The following is a 21,437-nucleotide window of genomic DNA, read 5'->3' as shown; positions in this document are numbered from 1 at the left end:
TAAATGCCGTTGAGCAGTTCCGTCTATTGCTGAGATTTATGTCGTCACGGCGTACTACAAAGAAGAGAAACATTTGGAAAAGATTTAACAGTGACACAGTGTATTAAAACGTATAATTGTATAATTCCCCGTAATCTCGTAACTGAAAACTCTTAAGAGACGTGGTAAATATGTTCATTTACGGTGTCTCGACTCTTCCGATTACCACATTACCCGATTACCTACTATTTATCTACCACAGATGTGGAAATATCGATTTTCACTTCTTTTAAATGGGTGCGTTTATTCAAATAGAAATGGGATGACATAAATGTTATTATAAGTAGACATAATATATTCAATTTACGAATAATTTTATTTTAATATGTTGAGTAAAAAAAAAGTGGTTTGAGCCATGGTATTATACAATATACATAATATATTATACACTAACAATATTAATTAAAATATTATAACGTAATTATTAATTACATACTAATAATAATAATAATGTTTGGAAAAATAAACGGGTCCGCGGTATGTTTATGTCAGCCGATTAGCATCAATGGACGTTGGTGGTTAGCTGACTATTAATAAATGACGCTGCAGCTGTAAACGTTGTCCTGGAGATTTTGGAATTTATCGTCATCCACGGTGTCGGATGATATATTCCGATTGAATTTATTTCTAATTCTAAGTTCAAGACGTATACACTAGTCACATACAAATCAATAAAATTGACTCCGCCAATATCACCGAAGCGTCATCAGACGATATCGACCAAAGTATAACTTAAATAATTCATGACATGATAGACGGAATGATAACGTAATCATCGTAAAAAACGCGAAGAAGAGACAATCGAGAGCGTGGTCGATGATGTTGTAGAAGATTTATTGTTGTTGGTGTGCGAATTATCGTTTAGCGGAGAAGCACCGGCCGGATCACTGCAGACCGTCATTGATGTATCCGACGAAGGAACAGCCGCATGCAGCTGTCAGGACAGGTAGCGATGCGACGCCGAAATCGCGACGAACCGCGTCTTTCCGGCTAAGGGCGTAGAGGTGAGAAACTGTTTTGGCGAGCTAGTCGGCTGGATTGATCCGCAGACATAACGCACCCTAATAACGCGCCCCCCACCGACGACGATGACGTTTTACCGTAGTGTGACGGCGTAGCGTCAAGCGCGATTTGTTGGGCATGAGTTGCACCCGAGGCGAATAGCGTCCGGAGTCCAACGACTACCTCCCTTAGCCGACGACAGCAAGAAAAGTTGATTTTGGATCGATGGTTACAACTATTATAATATATATATATATATTTGAGTACCTATGTAAATGGACTAAATATTGTTATTTGTTTTATTAAAATACTTTATAGGTATTTGAACAGGAGATGTATAGGACAAAGCCCCACACGGACTTGTTTCATTCAAATATGTAAAGTCCTTTTAAGTTAAAACCGAAATTGCGTCTAAGCCAACGTTTTAAGAAAAATATATTCCAAGTCAATAATTGTGAAAATTATATGGGACCTAAAGTATATACGTATTTATATAGTAGAGTGTACTTAGTCCGGGAGAGTGATTTTCCCACCCGTGGCACTTTGTAGCACAGGTAAGAATAAAAATATAATACTATATTTAATGCAAATACTCAAACTATATATTATGATAGTCGTATACTTAATATATTTATAATATTATTGTATAATAGCCCGCGGTTAATATTTTATTATATAGGATTATAGTGGGACATTATAATATATATTGTTTTACAGTGTTTTATAATCTGCAGTCAGTGTCATTTTCTTATACATATATGTTTAGTAAAACTAATGGGTAATTTAAAAGATGATATAATTAAACTTACATCTGAATGTTGTTTACGCGATATAGACTATAAAATGTACAAACGATGAAATGACTCTATTGAAATATTTTCAATAATACCTATGTTAATAAACCGATAATAATCAAACAGAAATTGTAGGTACCTACTTAATAAGCATATGAGATACCTTCTCTAATTATTGTACAGAGCTTAATAAAAATATAGGTACATGTTTTTTTAAATGAACATGATAAAAACATAACGAGTTTAATATTCAACTTTGATTTTAAAACGAGTATAAAAACAATGACAACGAGCAAACTACGCCACGACTACGCCACGCAGGTATTATAGTATTAGTAGACACCTATAACGTTACGACTTACGAAATAATATTATATATTTGAACATGTAATATAAGACTGGTTTAAAATAGTATACTCGCGTGATACCTATATTATACGCTCATTTTAATACTTATAGGTACGCGTTTAATAAATTATTTGTCATTGTTATGAAATTATACTGGAGCGTGAAATCCGTTTTTATTTTTGTATCTCATTATTCAACATAAACAAATGGGTAACATCACATAATCATATTATATTTTTACTAACTTTAAGTATAGACGTATAAGTAGCGTGATTTAAAATTACGGAAATTAAATCGTCTTGATGGATGGCATACAAATTTTGAAATGCCAAAAACAAAAATTCGGACAAATTTTTTTTTTGCCGCTTTAAATTTAACTTGAAGTAGTTTAATATGGATTTTAATAGAGTAATTATAAATATTATGTACTTTTATTCAAATTATACGTGGGAAAGATGTTTACTGTCTAATAATATATTACCTAGGTACGTATGCTTCAGAGTTTATATACTTACACTTGAACTTCAATTATCTCATCGTAAATTTAAAAACAGTAGAACCTTTATTATTATGGAACGTTCGAAAAGAGTTAAAAAATAATGTGTTTATATATTATTATAATGTATGTATGTAGATCGGTAGAAGATGTACTGCTATAGTTGCAGCGGAAATAATTTTACAAAGTAGTTGCCCTTAATTTTTTCATCCTGTCGTAAACGAAGTATCGTGCTGTTTAAATATAGACATTTTTTTGTTGATTTTAATTGTTGAAAAACCAATAAAAACAGATACAGATGTAGAAACACTATCGATCAGTTTAGGTGTGCATACAATATAGATATACCTACGTGAATCATCGAAGTGGTTGTGGTGGTGGCGCTAATTAGCAATTAATGTCAATTTTTTTTTATTATTTTCAAGGTATCCCAAACACGTTTATTTTACAATCGCCAGCGCGCGCTCGTATATTCATAATCATAATGCATGCGTTTATAATGTATACACATAAATAATGATGATGGCCAGTAGGGGGCAAAAAGGGCAACTGCAGGTATTATGTATACTTATACTGTCAGTTGCGAATGAAAACAAGTGGCGAGCGCTTCTAAAAAAAAAAAAAAATAATAATAATAAATAATAAATTATTCAAAACAATATGTAAGAATCATCTAAAATACAGTACGGTACGCGTAAAATCGTGTTCGGACTTTTTTGATTCTTTGCACAATATTACAGTTTACGTCGCGTCATATGAAATATATTATTAATAAACCCTATTATCTATAACTATACATAAATTGTGATCGGATTACGTGTGTGTTTTAAAAATGTCGATAATATTGTATTTGTGACTGTAGCTTATACTTGTCAGTATGCACACTACTATACATGTATACCTAGGTTGAAATTATTTATCATTGAAATTGTCGGTTATCTCGAGTGTCGCTGCTGTCACCGCCGTCCGTAACTTTATGTTCTATCTCTTATGTCTTATATCATATTATATTATTATACAAATTTACTTCTTTATAGGTACTTATAATATACCGTCAACCCATCGGCTTTACAAAAGCACGACGTAAATAAAATAATTACTATAATCCTACGAACGATCATCGTCACTGCCTCTGCCATTATGTTGATCATCGCCGTAATCGAATTCATCATGGTGTCCGTATGCATGTTCGCGTCCAGCGCCGGTGTGGCGATCGCCGTCGTCGCCGTCATTGCGTACACCGTATACGGCAGGATCAACAAGTAAGTGCTTTTTTGAACCACATACGCAATATAAAATGTATACTGTATAGTGTATCTCAACTCAAACCTCCCCCCCGCGTAGGAGAAGTTTTTAAATACATACTATTTGTGGAATAATATACGATATAAATGGCTATAAACGAATATACGGTCGTTGGTTTCAATATTACACATAATTATTATTATTATTGTTGCGTCATTTGTCACGCATTGGACTTTAACTTCCGAGTTTCCCACGTGTATAAATATTAAATTGTCCAAATAATAACAATAATATCTTACGTGTATAATAAAGTACGTGTAAGTCTCCACAGTTATATTTATTTAGTGTTCGTCTAACACTTATTTTTATAAAATAAAATGTAATTAATAATTAAAGATTTTAAAGATCCAAGATGAAAACTTTAAAATAAGCTTTTTTAATTTTTCGATATTTTTAAAATATATTTAGGTACAACGTGTAATATTGTTTTAAACATATAATTTTTTTTTAACCGAATTTTGATATATGATATTTTAATGATATGATATAAACTGCTTGTATACTTTACTTATACCCTACTAAGTACTTATCCAAGCTGATGAGTAACTGCGAAACTGAGCGTTTTTTTCCGGAGTTTTATAAATTTCGTCGGACATATGTTTATGTTGGTTCTGATGACTATCAATCTCATATACATAAAATGGTAGAATAAAACAATACAATATTAAATGATTATAATAGCTTATAAACTATAATAACTTAGATACTGCTAGGGATTATCTTATTGTAATTTTTTCAATACAATGGTTTGATGAGAGTAATAAGTAATCCATACATTTTTTTAAATAATCATCAAATACTATTATACATAATATATTTTTAATTTCATAATATTGTTGTCCTTGCTGATTTTACATAGATAAGTCCTCTTATAATTATATTTAAGTTAGACGTTAGTTTATATTTTTAAATTCAATACACGTGAAAACAAAAATTATTCGGATGAGCTTTAGTAAATTGTGAGTTAAGTTTTAAATGAAACAATTTGTTGTTTGATCAATTATATTGAATACTATATTAATATTTTCGGATTAAATTTAGATATTTTACCAATGTAACTATCATGATCAAGTAAATAATCAGATTTTTTTTACCTCTCATTATCAATTTTTAGTGAGAGCGTATAATAATATACGAGCCATAGGAATCAACATATAAAAAGTTTCGACGGAGTCGATTGTCATTAGTTGGCGCAATCAATAATAGTTTCTTACAAGTTAATTTTAGTAGTATAGATAAATAATACGATTTTTCCCCTCTGTAGCTACATAATAATATTATATTATAATAAATGATGATATACTTGGTATTTTCCAATGGTAAGTTTTAGTATTTCCCTGTACTATTGCTGGCTTGCAGATGTTCGTTTTAACGCAATTCATTGGCTTAACTATGTCCGCATATTACGTGTACACTGTACATGTGTTGCACGTTGTATATAATTATAATGGTATATTAATTATATGTGAAAAATTGAAAATACCTTAGAACGCGCGCAGTTTGTGTACGCGTATAATACGTATGTTTTAATATACCTTTATAGTTCTTAAAAAGTACAGTTAGGTTTAATGTTTAATCATTTTTCCCACGTCTGTTATAAACACGATTTAACAAGTCTTCAGTAGGGTGACATTTTATTCTTTATACGTCTCTAAACTAACTAAACTAGATCTTATATAAAATATATTCAATGTATTATAATTTATTACTTACGTAGTATGTATAACTAAGTATCTTGCTTAAAATACTTTTTATTTATTAAATATTATAAATTACACTATTTGATTTCTCAAAACGAAAATAATGATACATACTTATAAACTTACAATATAAATATAAGACAATTGACAAATTAATTGTCAAGTCTCAAATGTTTATCATTTGTGTACAGTAAATATGAATTAATTCTTTAAATTTTCACCAGATCTTATAATATATACTATTTTAATTTCATCATTTATACTTTTTTGATACCTACAATTTACTAATGTAGTAAAATAATTAACTCATATTATATCATTTTTATGTCTTTTATTGATCAACAGGGCTGTGAATTTAATGCATTTGCTACACTTAATAAAAAAATGGATTCGGCCGAAATTTGTTTTGGCTCATTTGTAGTTCAAATACCAAATTTTATTTAATTAATATTATTTGATTGGATTTTTTTTTTTTTTTTAGCAACGAAGTAAATTTAATGTTTTAGTAGTTTAGTGTTCTTTTCTTTCATAGGAAGAATTCTATTTTATAATAATAGATATATCGATTAAGTATATTATGACTTGAGTTGTAAATAATTGTAATAATTGTATATTTATATTTTAATTAAAATACAAATAACGCATATATTAAGCTCACACCTGTATTTACCTGTTGTCCCCGTCAGAAATGTACAACAGAAAATTTACATTAAGTAGAACAAATGTTGTATTGATAGTTTTAATACTAGAGTTTACTTATTATTAAACATAAAAGTAAGAATATTATCTTTGTTTGCACGTACGTTTTTATAATATTTCAATTGCCAAGCCATTTGTGAGTACCTAGGTATGTATAAAATATTGTAATTTAATATGCTCATAACTCGCCTTAATATTAAAATATCATAATAAAACGATGTATGAATACTATGAACACATTTTATTATCTTGAAGTTTGTTAATAGATAATATCAATATAATATTATTAAATACAACAACATTATAATGTGTTCAACTAAAACTATATTTGCTATGTTTTTAATTTTTAAGACGGAAACAGCAAGCATGGCTATTGCGTCTTCTTAAATCTGTTAGGTTTTATAGTTACACGATATTAAAATTATTATTTTTTAATATTTGTATCGATAAATATTTAAATTTTAAATCATGTTTTAAGATGGTATTTTAGTAAATTAAGATAATTCATAAAATGAACCTATTTAAATTGAAATGTTATAGATATTATAGGTGTAGTTGCTTGTCCTATATAGTTTTAACGTTTTCAAGTGTAATAAAATGATACGATATGATATTATGTTTATTTTACGTGAAAATAAGAGATAAGTTTTGATGATATTATCCCTACTTTAGTATAATACAAGGTTGCAGCATTGCGTTATTAATATTACCTAACTTGTTAACGATAAGCCAAATAAGTGTAAATACAAATTAGGACCGTTTTGTTATTATACTTAGTTACCGAAACGTTTTTTAAAAATTGCATGATTAAGCAAAATTATTTAAACTTTATAAATTACAACTTATAATTATTAGTAAGAGTTTTGTTGTTGATGAGCAATGTTTACGCTTCTATTATAGTTTCAAAATTATGTGCGATGTCGTCATTAAAATGATAGGTTTAAAATCGTTATCAATTAGTTAAAATCGCAGTTTTCCAACACTTGCATAAAATCTATAATTTGTAAAATTAATTGTTGAAATAATTTATTTTTGTGTATAATGCATTAATTTGTGCATTAAATATCCTTGATAAATAATAAATCATAATATTTTTTATCATTTTTTTTATTTGAAATCTTTTTTAAGAAAATAAGAATTTTTAATGTAAACATGATTTTAAATACTCAATTTTAATTTTTTTTTATGTTTTATCAACCTTAAAATTAAAATGTAGTTGTGTTTTAAAATACTATTATTATTTTTTGTATCATTGTTATCGTATTTAATATTATATATATCACAAAAATAGTCTGAGAATTTATTTAATATATAACTTGAATTTTTATAATGATAATTGATATTTAGTTAAATAAGTTGATTACTCAAACTAAGAAAATACATAGGTAATAGTGTAATATATTATGTAACAATAAAAAGAAATTGCTAAACTATAAATACTATGATAATAATAATTTAAAAATATAAAAACAATAATTTATTTAAAAAATAGTTTTTATTGTCATGATTTGTCTTCGTATTATTTTATACTGATTTCTAATTTTTTACGGTATTATGTATTATACATAAGATAACAAGACACACATCTCTTATATAGTAAATATATATTTTATCTTAAAATAAAATTAAATTGAAAAATATAGTATATAATGTTTAATAAGCTTAATATAAACTTGCTAGATACCTATTGTATATTATACACTAATACATGATATATTATACATTATGATTTCTAATGACTAAAAAGTTTTCTTCGTGATATTTGACAAAATAAAAAGTGCCAAGATCAAATGTGTTTCTGTACCGTGTGGTATGCGTAATACGCATGAAGCACAAAATGAATATAAAAATATTAAATTACGGTTTGCAAACAAAGTTAGCATCTTGTATCATCGTGAAGGTTTGGTGTTACCGTTTCGTTCCGGGTATCCGGGTATCAGTAACCTTCGCGGGGCCAACCATAAAGACCCAGTTAGACAAGTTTTGTGATAGTTATTAGAGTTACTATGATAAATTTAATTTTTTCAGGGTAAAATATGTTTATCCTGTATATCGTAATGTTTAACCGGAAATTCAGTAACAAAATTAGCATACCTACCCATATTAATATTAAACGTATAAACACAAAAAGTATTTTAAAACAACGATATAAATTTGGTACAATTAAATGAGAAAAAAATTGTCCCTTATAACCGATAATATATTCATGAAAAATTCAATATTAAACTAATTATTTGTAACAATATTCAACAGTCAACTATATTAATTTTTAGCTGTAATATTATATCATCGTATATATAATACATATAAGCTATATAATAATTCATGTACATTTGCATTACATGTGCTTCTAATAAACACATAATTTAAATTTTATTTTCTATTTTCATTTAAAAATGTGTAATCATAAATAAGTATAAAGACTTTTTTTTGACTTAAGCAATTTTTTTAATAATAATATATTAATAAAAAAGTATTTATAATCGCTAACCATATCATAAATTGTGAATTTTATAACTTCAATAGTAAAACAGCATAACGTTATATGAGGAGGGAGGACAACTATAGTGTAAGAACTCTCAAACTTTGGGGAGAAACATTAGTTTTAAAACATTATATTTTAATAGCGGTGAAATGATCATATTATTTTCAAGGAGAACCTTGAACTAAATTCAATAAAATATTTTATTGGTACTAGGTGTATCATTTTATGTACTGTCATAACTCATAATACCTCAAACTTAAATTTTATTATTTTAATAAGAATTTCAGTGTCATAAACTTTTATACTAGTTTTATCTATTATGTATTTTTCAAACCAAATTATATTTTTATTCAAGTGTCAACATAATATTTTGTCATGTAAGCAAAATAACTAAAAGCTTTTTATAAACTTTAAGTTTATTTTGAAAATTGATTTAACTTTTAACCTATATTTGTTTTTATTATTTTTCATTTTCTTTATCCTCACAGCTTCATTTACCATATGGTGTTAACTACTCTTGTTTTACATCTCCTTAATTATATATTTTAAAAGATTTGAATTAATGTATTTATTTTTATGTTGATATTTGATGTAGGCACGTGTATATGCATAGGTATTTATTATTTAATGCCGAGTACCGACATACATTATTCAATTTTCATTATTTTCTAATGAGAAATCAATCAAAACAGAAATTAATATTTATACAATTTGTTCATAAGTAACCATGAACTATGTAATTTAGGTTTTAATTTACCAATGTATATAAAGGATATTAATGAAAGCTGGCGTGACAGGAAAACTACATCTCCAAGTAATAATACCCCCGGTACAAATTTTCCAGAATATCTATACCTCCTTAAATTAAATACTGGGGGTGTGATTTGCTCGTTACAACGTCTATAATACATTAATATAAATATTGTATAATAACTATAATATTTTAAACTCGTTATAACTATGTATAAATTATAATTAAAATATCTATTAATAAAAAATATCAGAATTACAATAATAATTAGATTTTACCTATTTGATAAATTAACATTGTAAAAAATATTTATCAATATTGTTCAAAACTTGTACAAAAGTTGAGTATAGAATTTTAATAGTTTAACTTGATCAAGTGAAATAATGATTGAATCAATGTAAACAATAAAATTGTCTTTTTGTAGTTTCACTAATTAAATTATAACCATAAGCATATATATAACATATATATATATATTTAGATGATATAATATAATATAATATATATTATACATATTGTTTCCTATACATATAATATAGGCTATATTGTACTCGATCTATTATACAATCTATACATCTATCATTTAATATTAAGTAGGTGCATCTATAGTATTTATTATCTTATACTAAAATAATAGTTAGATTATAACTAACAAAGAAGTTTAATGTTAACAAAAGATTTTTGTATAAGATAAATATACAATAAATATATTATACCTAATATGATTAAATGGTTTTTAATTATTATTGTAGTGTAATATTATCATTTATATATTTTTAAATAATTAAATAATACTCGTATTTTAATTTTTGATTTTTAATGAAAATAAATTTATCAATTTTCATTTTTCAATCTAAAAGTATTAAAATAGTAGGTGTATTATAATGTTAAATCTTTATTAAACAACCCGTTAAATCATTTTTATTTAGTTAGTATTTAAACTTTAAACTATATTGTACACAGAAATTAAAAATATGGAAATGGTCTTTTTTTTAGAAATTATATACGTGGTAAATTCAATTATTGGAAAATAATTTTTAGAAAATATTTAAAGGAAGTAATTTATTATTAAGAAATTATGTACCATAATTACCAATGTTAAAAATACACCAGATATTGAGGCGCCTATAATATTATAAATTATAATATTTTTGTTACGCTCGTTAGATGATAGGTACATGTTATGATAAATTTACAAGCTATACTTAAAAATATCGATGAAATCAACATATATTTACTATCTATAATTTATAACATAGATATTTTTTTATTGATATAGCTGGTATTGATGTATAAATCGTGGTGAAAAATATTTTGAAATAAAACTTTTTTTGACTTTCACACGTGACAATGCTGTTAAATTACGGCATATAGTTTTGTTTTTTCCTGTAGTGAAGGGAATGTTAGTGTCGAAATTGCAGTTACTTCTACCACGATTTTGATAATGAAAAGTGAAAGGTGAATGTCCCGAGCACGATCGTTATTGTTGCCGCAGCATGCGATCATCAATTTTGATTTTTGATTCTGAGGGTTCTTATAACTCTAAACTTTTAATCTGACACATCTTATTATTTCAATTCTCTAATAAAATTAATAGTTACGTGTATTATACATTACATGTTATTATATATACCTACTGTAATTTTGTTTAATATTCGTGATAAACTTATAAGACAAGTTAGAATATCTAGTACATGCGCAAGGTCAATAAAATAATAGTAATATCATTAATAGTATGTTATACAAGTAGAACATATTTTAGGGTTGTTGTGTAATATAATGAATAGGTATTTACATGCAAATTGAAAAATAAAATTTAAAACCGAATCTATTTTTATGTTCAGTATTAACTTTTTTAAATAAAAATCGTTTTAATAAATTCGTCTACAAATGGGCAATAAATAATAATTGATTAGTTTCGATGTAATTTAATTTGAAAATATACATTTTAATAATTTATTTAACATTAGTATTGTTGATCAATTTAATCCTACTTATTATGTATACAAAAGTGAATTTTAAATGGAATGTTAAACAATTTTAATTTCATACATCTTATACCTATGAGAAAATAATTAATGTATCTATCTATACAAATATAATATGATATTATGTATGATATATAGGACGTAATAGACTGTACAGTGTACATTTGTGATTCCGATGACGATTTGCTCAAGTCTTACTAAATGTATATTGTGGATACATATTTATTATTATGAATATTAATTATATGTATTTTTTATTTAAATGTTTTTAAGGATTTACAATGATATTGTTATAACTTACGACCTCTATGACTATAATAATTAGATCAAGTGGTATACCTAATTTAATTTTATGATTATATTTGTTAATTATTTCTAAGAACTTTTAAAATTGCACTATTAAATAATAAAATATGTTGATACATTGCATATAAAGCATGATAGTAATAATAATAATATAATTCATTGTTAAAAACTGTCTGTGAATTTTTATATTATATTTACACACTTTTAGCTATGATTCGTAAATTAAAAAAAAATGTACTTAGAGTACCTATATATTAGGTGCAGTTTACGATGTACATCGATGACGTTTCCACACCCATTTCTTTAACATTGTTCATCAACTTAAAATCTTCTACTTTGGATTGTAGGACGCACATGAAAAAATAGTATAATAACTGTTTATTTAGACCCACGTTTATAGCCGAGGTTTATTTCAGTACAATGGTTGGAAATTGTATGTATATTTATTTTGTCTCATACCCACAACCCACGTAATAATAATAATAATAATATGTTTAGGTAAGTTGAATAATAATTAGTTGTTAAAAGTTGTAAAAGTTCATATACCAAATATATTGTATATATTTAAGTATGAATAAGTTGGACGTTGTTTACTTGAAAAGTAGCAGCAGTGTGATGAAAACTTCCAAATGCAATAAAGTAATAATGAGGCGCAATCCGTCGTTTCATCTTACATTGATGTATATTGTATATCCAATTATATTACTTATGTAAACATAATATTATAGTACATACATGTACTTGTTGTTTTCGAATGATATAATATTATAAGGAATTAAATTACAATATTGAATATACCATCGATACTTAGCGTGGTACCTATTTACTTTAAAGTTTTAATTTTTGTCTTTTTAAACTAAAATTTAATACAATATAATTAAACCAAATTAATCATATTTTCGCTAATATAATCTAGGTGACATTGTGAAATATGATATAAAAATACAATGTTAAATATTATATTAATACCTACGTTGTACAATATATTTTTCTATTTTTATATAATTCTATGTATAACGAATCATAAATGAATGTAAAATATTTAGAAATCATAATTTATCATTAATTTATATAGAATATAGATTGATTCACCAAGTCTGCTCACAGGAACGTTGTCGTTTATCTAAAACAACAATTATTCAAATTCTAACTATTGAAATATTTAAATATACTTAAACATCATATTTTCAAATTTTTGAGAATGTTTGTATTACTTACCTAAGGAGTGTCGTGTGGTGATAAAAACTCTTGATTTTCAAATAAGAACCCATTTTTCACTGTCAATTATTTAATGGATAGTAAAAAAAAAAATTCAAGTATTCAAATATTCAAATATCTAATTTTAAAATTTGAACGAGTACTTTTTCAGTTATTAAAAAATAATATTATGTATGTTTTAAAAGATGATTTTATAAAAATATTAATAATGGATTAAATGTTTATTATACTTTGACCATTTTTAGTTTTTACAAATTATACAAATTTGATAGATTAATATGAATTACCTACCAACATGGTTCTAAGATCTTCCAAAATCCATTATCAAGGACCTATGTGTATGATCATTAATATACATAGATAAATAACTTGATAACTACTCTTTCGATTTTTTATTTTTATACATTAACATTAAACATTTTTCAAACAAATTATCAGCTATACAACTAACAAGTTAGGTTCACACTGTGGAGTCCACAATACACTCATTAAGTAGTATCAAAAATTTTATTCACTTGAAAATATAGTCTTAATAAAGTATGTTTTAAAAATTTAAAAACAGGAGGTAAACATGCTTGGAGAATTGTCTTGTATAAACACATATTCTAAATGTATGAATATTTCTTGATATCTTAATAGTTATTTAAATTTAAGTTTAAAATATTTCAAACTTAAATTAGATGGGTAATATAAATTATAATTACAAGGCCTATTTTACATACCTATCCAATGTAAGTCATTAAAAATTTTATAAATAGATAACACTAAATATCCTACCCACATCTTAAAAAAGTATAAAATTATTTATTAATATTTTTAAAAAAAAAAAGTACTAGCATATGAAATATACATGATATGACAAATACCCTTATTATAAAACCAACTTTCTTCCACAAATAATAATTTTTATTTTTACTACCCAATAATACTCATAAAATAATTTAACATTTTTATTTTAACAGATATATTTGAGACTATGGGTACGTTATTGTTTAAAACAAAATAATATTATTAATATATAATAGTAAGTGTATTGCAAAAATATAGTAGTATACTATATTTTTGTATTGTATGATTCGTTTTAACGTCTCAACATCTATAAAATATTTTTAAAGGTGTCTTTTTTAATTTTTTACATAAAATATAAAAAAAAAACAATCATAGACTTTAAATGTACGTTTTGCAACTATATCATACAATAGGTATCTAAATATGTTTATATACATATAATATAATATTATATGTATGCACTGTCATCATCGCATCACGCACCATTTGTTACCGTTATTATTATTATTCATTTTTTTCGTGCTATCCCTCCGCATCGATATTATATTATTATTATTATGTATCGTATAACTTAACCACTGCTACTGGTCATCATTAAATGTGAATGCACTCGGCTGTACATATGGTGTGTGACGGTGTAGGTACCGGAGATTGTCTGCAGTAGTCCGCATCACCACGGCCCGTTCAGAAGGAATGAGTACTCGGTCAGTTCCTGTACCCATATAACATTATATTGTGTTGTGTAACCGATTTTCAAATATTTTGGATGAATTATTATCCAATCGAATAAATGCGACGTGTGTGATAGATAATTTTAATTTCTTATCTTATTTTCATTTGGAATATCCTTCCACCAGACGTAAGTTATTTTTTGAAAATACACTTTAATATCGTTTATATATTACGTTTGAAATAAAATGCTTAAAAAACACATTAATATTTGATTATGAGTATTAATGACTATGTTGTATGTGTATTTCAAACATTTTATTAAATAAATAAGTATTTGGTATCATTTAAACATTAAACAATAAATCTAAATTATATTACAAGTTCTTTATTAGAATTAGTTATACGTTTATAACAAGGGATACATTGTAGTGCACATCTTATTAAGTTTAAAATAATAATTGAACTAATACGTTTAAAAATAAATAAATGCCCAAGTGTTTAAAAATTGAACGGCATAAGTTACAGGATGTACTGTCAAGTTATACGAATATGTATTATAAATGTTATTAATAATATGAATATTTTTTTTTAAATATACATTTACTAAATTTTTAACTAAAATTTCGATTTGTAATATTTAAAAAAACCATGTATAATTCGTTTTATTGTAAAATAATTTTATATTACATTACTACGATTTACGAATAATCTAATAGTATACCTATATTAATATAAATATCACGTTATATTAAGCCTATGCACGCGTAACAATTTAGGGTATGGTTTCCTGTATCCGGTGTTCCGGATTCGGAGATGAAATAGTATTAGTATTTAGTACATTTATTGGTTGGTTAATGTTAATTTAAGTAAGGTAAGCAAAACGTATCAAGGAAAATTTATAGGTAGCTACTATGAGTTTTAATTTTATTATAAATAATAAATTCTAAATATAACCAATGAAATAAATAGAATCATATTTATTTTAATTACCTATAATTTATTATACATAATATTATGCTGTTTTTAATTCATCTGCACCTAATTATTGTTATAAGCAGTCTGTGATATTTATAATAAAAAAACCATCCACATGCAAAAATGTATTGAAGAATACCTATCATATTTAAATAATATTTTTGTTAACAGGTTTTGTAAGTAACTTACACATACTTTTACGATTTCTTTTTTCGATGTTGTTTCTTCTTATTTAAATATGCAATTGTCAATTGATTTCTCGAAAACTGACCATAATTGTTTCCATAGGAGTATGTGAGCGTATGTGTGTGAGAATATAATATATCGAGGAAATATTGGGCGATTAGTTGTGAACTACAGTAATAGTTGTATGCGGTCGTCGTCCGAAATAGAAAAAAAAAATATACAAGAATGATTTCCTCTCTTGATCGGTCTGGGAAAGGAATAGTAGCGCATAACAATGAAAGTCGATTTAAGCGAGTTATTATAATAATAACGATGTTTACGGATAGAAAATTGTAATAATACGTATAGAATATAGATGGAATATAACCGCTATGCAATTCAAATTACGATTATTAATTGTGTTATCAAATCGCGTCTATGTGGTTAGTCTCCAGGTGGTTACTCAACGACGACTAAAATCCTACTAAAAATTAATCGTCAAGAAAATTGCTTTGCTAAATTCCCTGTATAATTGTATTATATCATAATATATCGTTTGTTGAACAATATACAATATTCTTTAACACTTTTCGTTATATGTTATAATTTTTGTAATTACTTATTAATTATTAGGTATTATGAACTTGATAGGCATTTCTTTTACAAAATTAAATATTTTCGTGAGTTTTTTTTAAATTATATGATTAGAAAATGTTTTTTGTACAGTTTTTTGGAGGGTATCCAAAAATATTAGCATCTCAAAAACTAACAAGTGGCATTTTCTCCCTTTTTAAAATTTACTGATTTATTAAAATATATTTTAAACCAAAAAAAAAACCAATTCGACAAATTAATGAATATTTGTTTTATTTACTAATTGTTTACACTGGTGGAAAGTTAACAAACAAATTATTCATTTTAAGTTTTAGATAAACTGCTACACTTACCTTTTAAACGGATTAATTAAATTTTAAATAACAAAAATATTGTATGAAAATATTCAAGTTATTCAAAAACAACTAAGAACATTATAAATTGTGAAGACCGAAGACATTTTTCTAAGGTACAATATCAAACTAAATTCAAAATTGTATAATTGTCTTTCGTTAAACATAAATGTGGAACTTTAACTTTAAAAACCGGAAAAAAGCTCTGTTGTATGCTATACAATTTTGAATACTTATATAGTATATCGTTATAGAATAAGTCATTGTAATAGATGTATTAAAACTTAAATTTAAATTCAATAATAAATTATTGCATATGAAAAACGATTCTGATCGGTGCCAGTGAGTGGCTTTTATTTCTAAGGATATTTTATGATTTGTTTATATCACTGTTTAAATAATTTATTTTTCTGTTAGTAATTATTACTAATTACCAATAGGTGCGGTGAGTTAAAATTATTTTAGCCAAAATACACATAAGTAAATAACTTTTTAGTCTATGCTAACATACGAGTATATATTAAATAAAATATTAATAAAAGTAGGTAATAGTGGAATATTTTAAGTTTCAATAATTAATATGCGAAAGTAGTCCCCGCGGTGTCATCGGTTCAAACATACCTAAATAAAAAAAGAAACAAAGTTTCAATAATTATTAATATTTCCTTATTACGACAGAATAATAGAATTCGTTTGAGAAAGAATCGGTTACAACTCATGATAAATTGTGTATCAAATTGTCAAGCTTAGGTATATTATTAAATAACAACATTGTTATGCATGTTTAATTACCTAGTTTATTAGATACAAAATAATTTGAAAATGTTTGTGTCTAAGAGAAATTCAAAAAATTCTAATTTTTAAGCTTAAATAAAATGTTGTGACTAGATTTTCAAATGATTTAATTTGCTGTAAGAATAATTTTATTTAATTTCCAAGCTTTTTGACCAAGAAAAAAAATGTTATCAAAACAAATCTAAAAAAAAGCTAAAATAATCAATACATAGATTAAAAAGAGTTAAAATACTTGGAAAATTATATTATTATTTCTAGAATATGGTAATTTAAATATTTAGTGTAAATTTCCATGGTCAATAGCTATTCATTTTTCATTTACAATAAAAAGAAAATTTGTAAACTAGTTTTACTGCTTTTTATCATTAATTTTATTTTAGTTTCCTGATTATTTTGAAAACTTCACGAATTTTTAATTTTTACCCCTTAAAAAACCAATTAGATTCAATTTACTATTATAGTAAGACATAAAAGAATAATAAAAAAACTTATTATTGTAATACTAATACATTAATTGCTCCATTTAGAATCGATATTATAAACAATTAGAGAATATATTGCTATTAAATATAACCATTATACTCAAATACTCAATACTTATATTATTTTGTTTTGATAATTTATATTTTTTGTCGTTTAACTTTCATTGAACAATCCGTATAGTTTAACTAATATTATAATTGTTAAACATTTTCATAATTAACTAATTTACATTTTTAATTATTATAATTTATAAGCAATCAATAAGATGTATAGTGATAATAATAGTTGTGCTTTTTTATCTTATATTTTGGAATTGACCTTACATGAAGTTACGAAGACGTTAAAATTAAACTATTAGGTGATTTATTTTCATTAATTGTTTGCATAAAAATATTTATCTAGTTATGATTTTAATACTATATATCAGCGGTTCGCAAACTTTTTTAGTTTACGCCACCCTAAAAATAAAAAAAAATAATTGCGCCTCCCATGAATAGATAAATAACAAATTTATAGTATTTAAATATAAAAATATTTTTATTGTTATGATAAAATAACTCGGCTCGCACCTCCTAAGAGAGGCGCGCCTCACAGTTTGGGAACTGCTGCTATATATGATAAATTAATAAATTAAATATTTCATTCGATTGTCGTGTACCTACTTCCTACATATTGTACTTATTCTAATTGTATTAGTATAATTTTTATCAAATTAATTAGGTATTTGATTTATTGCTCTAATTATCTTTAAATATATTTTTTATTAGTTCTAAAATCCTAGAAGAGAGTTTATCTAAAGATTAAGACCAAATAGAGATTATTATGTCTATTCTATTTTATTTATATCTATCTACATTTGATTCTATTCTATAAGCTATATACCTAATATTGTATTTAACGGTAAACTTTTTCGTAAGGCAGCTCACAAAGAGGGAAGTTCGTTAAATTTATATATTTGTTTATTTATTTTATGTATATATTTATTTAAGTTTTTTATGTATATCAATATTTGATTATTTTAGGTAAATAAAAAATTTGATTTCGTAATTTTGATTTGTTTTAATGTTTTATTATCGTTGTAATTTGTGCTTAATCAAGACATTTAAAAATCAGTATTAGGTATATTTGCCGATCTAATATATAATATTATCAATAACATTAAATATTAATCATTTATCTATATTCTAGACGTATTTAATCATATGACGTGCTGTTAAAAATCACTGGTTCAACTCTAACCATTAGGTTTTAACTTATAAGTAATAATAATTAACAAAACTTATTTTGATTGTGTATCTAATTAAATTAATAACAAACATTTGGTTTAAATAATATAGTAAGCAATATTATTTAATTTAAAATGTTGCTATCTAATTAAACGTTAATATTACTAAGTACCTACCTAAATTTAATTGCTGCAGCAAAATGCGTTTTATTGGTGATTGGTGATTTTATAGTTATTATCTATATATATAAAAAAAAACTAATAGTTTTTTAAACTTTTATTATGTTTTACTCTGCCAACAAAATTTAAATGAACTTTAAAATAGCGTTTTTAAATAGTAATTTTTTTTTAATTTCAAGGTCGCTCGCATTCGTAGTAAATTACACGTGTCTATTATAATATAATATATACGCATAACCATATAGTCAAAGGTGTATACACAGATGTGTAACAAATATACATATGTATAATATTATTTTTATGTGTAATATATGACGTATCTGTGTAGCATTAAATCCACCGACCGCCACACTGACCTATAGAAATGACCCATTGTAACAATTGTATAGGCCGTCGCAGCCGTCGAAACAATAACCGTGTAATTAGGTATACATGTTTAAATTAACATTTGAATAAAACGTAAATATATAATATGTATACTACGTATATATAGGCACCCCCCCTTAATTTATTCGTGTTCTTTTACAAACGCGTGGCTCGTGCGCGCAGCAGTGATCTGCTGCAGGTTCATTGTAGCGTATACTTAAATTATAATAACATATATATTGACATAATTGTCGAGTTGTTTTAACGATCGGCAAAGTTGCAACGGTAGCGATGATCATTCCGTATGCAGTTTCAACGCATTGTGTTAATCGTGAAAAGGGATAATTATTTAACGAAATAACTATAATATAAAATATAATAATTTGTGCGTAGAATACTATATTATCCCTGTTAATATAATTCTAAACCGCACACTTTAATATAATAACATTATAATATTTTACTTATTTCATAAGAATAAGTATATTATATATTACTTATGTAAAATTCTATTCCTTTGTCCGTAATAGTACCAAATCAGCAAATCTACTTCATACATATAATTATTATAATATACGATAATACATATCCTTAATATAATATATTAACCTTGAATTTTCTAATTAGTTGATACTGTGAGCTATAATGTAGGTAAAAAAAACTCAAAAATATAATAATATAATTTACGCAATAGTTAGATGCTCATGAAAATCGCTTAAATATTCGATAGGTTTATACAGTATTGTATAATGTATTTTCTACTTAGTGACCAAGACAAATTAATAAAAAGTACTCAAGTAATAATGTAGTATGGTATCATCAAATTTAAAAGTCATTTAATATTTGCTTGAATTGATACTGTATTGCGATTTCTATATTTTAAAATGGTCAAAGAGGTTACGGGATTTCGAAAGCACTCTCTACATATTATACTCTTTCCGGATATGTATTGTTTTCTATACGCTGGATAGAAATCATAGCTTTGCATGAAAATACAAATAATAAATAAATATATGTATTATTACTTATCTGTATATACTACCATAGAACAGTGAAGAGTTTGTATGTTCGATCGCACTAATCTTAGAAACTAGAGGATCAATTGCAATACAAGTTTATCAATATATAGATTCCTTGAGACACAGTGGGGGTTTTTCAGCTTTTTTTCTCAACCCTTGTAGGTTCCTGTATCTAATATTTTTAAATAAAAACTCAAAACCCATTTGACCTGTTTTGATTAAAATTTCAGAAATATTCTTAGAAATATTATGAAAGTTTACTTTTTTAACCAATTTTTTAATATATTAAATACAATATTAATTTTTTTTTAACCATTTCGGTCATATTTGTTCACTAGACGAAGAGCGTTGATGCTAATTTTCCTGTGACTAAGGTACATTAAAGTACGACGACGTTGAGACGAGTGCTGTATTTTATGTTTATTTATTTTTCTCCCAAATGAAATCGGGCCATACAATCGATCTTATATAAAATAAATTAAAACAATAACATATTTAAGACGATTAGGATGATAAATACAAAGATTTTAACTTGGATAAAAAAGTTGTTATGTTTTAAAATTTAATATTCCATAAGTTTTTTGCCTCTTATCGACTCGGGATAGATATTAACCAATCAAGTAGTAAAAAATTAAGCAAAATAACCGCAACAATCCAACTCAAATATAATCAATTTAAAAAAAAACACAG

At 25.3% G+C, this 21,437-nt stretch overlaps 1 protein-coding gene across 3 annotated transcripts in view; it reads left to right on the top strand.

Moving 5' to 3' along the window:
* The first annotated feature begins 3,277 nt into the window (after window positions 1–3,277).
* LOC114124456 (uncharacterized) overlaps window positions 3,278–21,437 on the top strand; it is a 41,937-nt gene continuing 23,777 nt past the window's right edge. Inside the window, exons 1-2 of one of the 3 annotated variants that reach the window (XM_050197395.1) lie at window positions 3,278–3,643; window positions 3,717–3,941. In XM_050197395.1, the coding sequence (XP_050053352.1) occupies window positions 3,820–3,941 (122 nt within the window). In that variant the 5' untranslated portion in view covers window positions 3,278–3,643; window positions 3,717–3,819. Of the gene's footprint in view, window positions 3,644–3,716; window positions 3,942–14,576; window positions 14,780–21,437 lie in introns of those variants that run through there. The other 2 variants (XM_050197392.1, XM_050197399.1) reach the window with 2 other exon arrangements.

The sequence above is a fragment of the Aphis gossypii genome, chromosome 1, assembly GCF_020184175.1.
Source record: "Aphis gossypii isolate Hap1 chromosome 1, ASM2018417v2, whole genome shotgun sequence".
Taxonomy (NCBI): Eukaryota; Metazoa; Arthropoda; class Insecta; order Hemiptera; family Aphididae; genus Aphis; species Aphis gossypii.
The sequence above is the reverse complement of the archived record's forward strand: the minus strand, read 5'-3'. Positions and strand labels throughout refer to the sequence as shown.